This window comes from Phytophthora parasitica, assembly GCF_000247585.1.
Source record: "Phytophthora parasitica INRA-310 unplaced genomic scaffold supercont2.109, whole genome shotgun sequence".
Taxonomy (NCBI): domain Eukaryota; phylum Oomycota; class Peronosporomycetes; order Peronosporales; family Peronosporaceae; genus Phytophthora; species Phytophthora nicotianae.
Window position 1 is genome coordinate 35,063 of NW_008649095.1, and position 2,721 is coordinate 37,783.

The 2,721-nt window shown below is 50.5% G+C and overlaps 2 protein-coding genes across 2 annotated transcripts; both read left to right on the forward strand.

Moving 5' to 3' along the window:
* Window positions 1–173: 173 nt before the first annotated feature.
* PPTG_19246 (hypothetical protein) lies at window positions 174–1,778 on the forward strand (the record flags this gene model as incomplete). The annotated part of the gene is made up of 1 exon (XM_008917627.1): window positions 174–1,778. One exon carries the CDS (start codon window positions 174–176, stop codon window positions 1,776–1,778), a length of 1,605 nt encoding a protein of 534 aa, XP_008915875.1.
* Window positions 1,779–2,422: 644 nt separating this feature from the next.
* On the forward strand, window positions 2,423–2,721 carry PPTG_24546 (hypothetical protein). The gene has a single exon (XM_008917650.1). It carries the CDS (start codon window positions 2,480–2,482, stop codon window positions 2,588–2,590), a length of 111 nt encoding a protein of 36 aa, XP_008915898.1. The 5' UTR covers window positions 2,423–2,479; the 3' UTR covers window positions 2,591–2,721.

Consider the following 2,721-nt stretch of genomic DNA (forward strand, 5'->3'; position numbering starts at 1 on the left):
ATGAACTTAACGGAGGTTTCCACCGTGAATGTGTGGACGTGGAGACCAATTTGCCCTTCGAGATCCCGACAGAGGGACGACTGCAAATTGACTTTGTCGATCTCCACGTATCATCAGGTAATGACAGTGCACAGTCGGATGCGAGTGTGGAACGCCTGATTGAGAACATCTCGATGAGTAAGAATAAGACCCAAATGCTGTTCATGGCGAAGACCGGTCTCATCTTTAAAGCACACGAAGCACAGCAACTTCTCGAGGCAGTACGAGACGTTTGTGATCCTCCTCAAGTGGTTATAGCGTTGTTACCTCATATGGTGGACTCTCGTAACGCGTATACGCTGATCGAACACAACCTAAGTTCAGCCGATCGACTACGTGTACAACATCTTATGGGTCAGGCCCTTCTACCCATTCTAGGACTGGCATCCGGTCATTATCGTATCGATCTGAGTAACGATCTGGATCGGGTAACTTTACGAAAACTTATTGAGAATAGTAATCGTACTGCTTTTCTACGCAAGAAAAGTGGACTGAAAGACACGAGTCAGCACACTAACTACCACGGTTTTCGCAACGAGATACTCCATGGCAAACCTTTCGTTTTGGAGCCCAAATTTCTGGATTCAGCACCACGATTCGGTTATTTGGAGCTGGACTACGTGCAACTAGGACGCGCTCCGTGTCACGCACTCTCACATAAACGTTTTGAACAAATGCTGCAACTGTGTCAGCTAGATCGAATGGGAGCTGGAATGGGGGTAGCCACTGCAGTGTCGAAAGCAGGCAATAACGTCAGAAACTCGATATCAACGCCACCGAATTCTTCACCGATAATCACCGAATCGGGGTTCCCACCTCAACGTCCATTCACTCGAAGAGTATTTGAAGAATACGAAAAGATGAACACGATCAAGAACTACATTGACTTCGGTGCAGGTTTAAACCGATCCATTGAGCTGACTCCACTTCCTAGTGAACAATCTAGCACCAAACTTGACACCAGCGAGGGCGAGGAAGGGAGTTCTCATTCACCAGTTGAATCTGAAGATAAAATACTACCAGATATTACACATAACATCGAGGTAGATGCTGAGGATAGTACTCTTCGGCGCGGGATTACTCCGGCAACCCCAGCGATCCCAGCAGCGCCAAACGTCTGCACCGCGCGCCGACTATTATTCAACATTCAGTGGTGTTTGTCCACGCGATGGATCACTGTGAACCAGGCCATTCGGCTATTGGGAGCTTGGCCTGTCGCCTTCGAAACCTCCCGGTGTGACCTCGTGTGTACCATTTTCGATCGAATCACGGATCTCCACCATTTCAGCGGCGTACTATCGGCCCTCACGGATGATGAGGCAGCTCAAACGCTCTACCAGCTAGGTATGCTAAACGTGTTGACGCCGCTTTGGCCTGACAACTACTACGAGCTCGCACTCGCACAATACGAGGAACGCGAAATGGCAAAGGCCCTCGTACGACTTGCCATCGACGAACCGGGTGAGAACTGGCAAAACGAAACATTTGGCTGGAGTCGAGACGAGAAGATCCCAGGCTGGGAGCTCAACTACTCGTGGCTTAAGGATGGCGGCTTTCCTGAAAAAGGGTTCCTCAGTCTTGAGTATTATTCGGGTGCTGATAAGGGATGCGGCCCTGTGTGGCCTACGCGTCGAGATCTGGCAGCCCACACTCTCTGCGGATTGCCGGACGATTTGGACGTGTTTGAAATGCAGATTGACTCGCTTAGTATGAGGAATGTTGTGCAACGACAGCATTAATGAATCATAGGAACGCCATTCCATGTTTGTTTGACCATCACTCGAATAACTTCAACTTCTGCCCTACAAACACAACTATATTTGCAATGACTTCAACTTCGCCCATGTAAAAAAAATACTAACCGTGTCTTGATACTAACCAGACCTTTTCAATTGTTCGCCTCAAGATTCCCACCGAGTGCTCTGGCGGGTGACAGCTTCCAGAGACTGTAGCGATCCAACACAAACGGACGTTTACCATCGAGATGCATTTCGAGTGGGCAGTTTTAAGCACAGTGATGGATGTTGTTCTCTGGATAACATGCTACAGCTCTTGCAGCCCACGCAGGTTTCACAGCCGACGACAAAGGTGACAGGCTGGTGAACTGTACACGGGGTCTTATGCGCTCGGCGTCTTTTTACATGCTGGGGACACTACAGTGATGCATGGGTGACCCCGGGCAAGAGTAAGAGCGATCTCGCGGAGTCGCGACGCTACGTTCTGTCAACAGCAGTCAGAAGCGTTGCCCCGAAGCAAGACAGAGGCGGGCGGGGAGGACCTCGACAGAGTTGCTGTCCAGTAGATTGGGTAGGTCGTGCGCGACTGTCACCGTAGCATCGGTGCGTGTTGAAGACAATTTTTCAGACGTTGCCCGGGGAGGCAAACTGTATGCTCGATCGCCGAAAGGAGCTGTCACCTGGATTTTCCTGTAGGGACGTACATGTACATTGTAGGCAGAAGCTCGAAGCGCTGGGGCGGCCTTGCAACTAAGGACGTCGACACTGTCGCCATCTTCGCTACATCCATCCGTGGCTATCGAGACTTGATGTAGGCGGCCACCGCTCGTGGATCAGCCACAATTGTTGATTACCATACCTGTTTGCAGCGATCAATTACCGGTAGCCGGATGGCCAGCGTTACTGGAGACTCGATCAATTAGCCGGATGGCCAGCGTTACTGGAG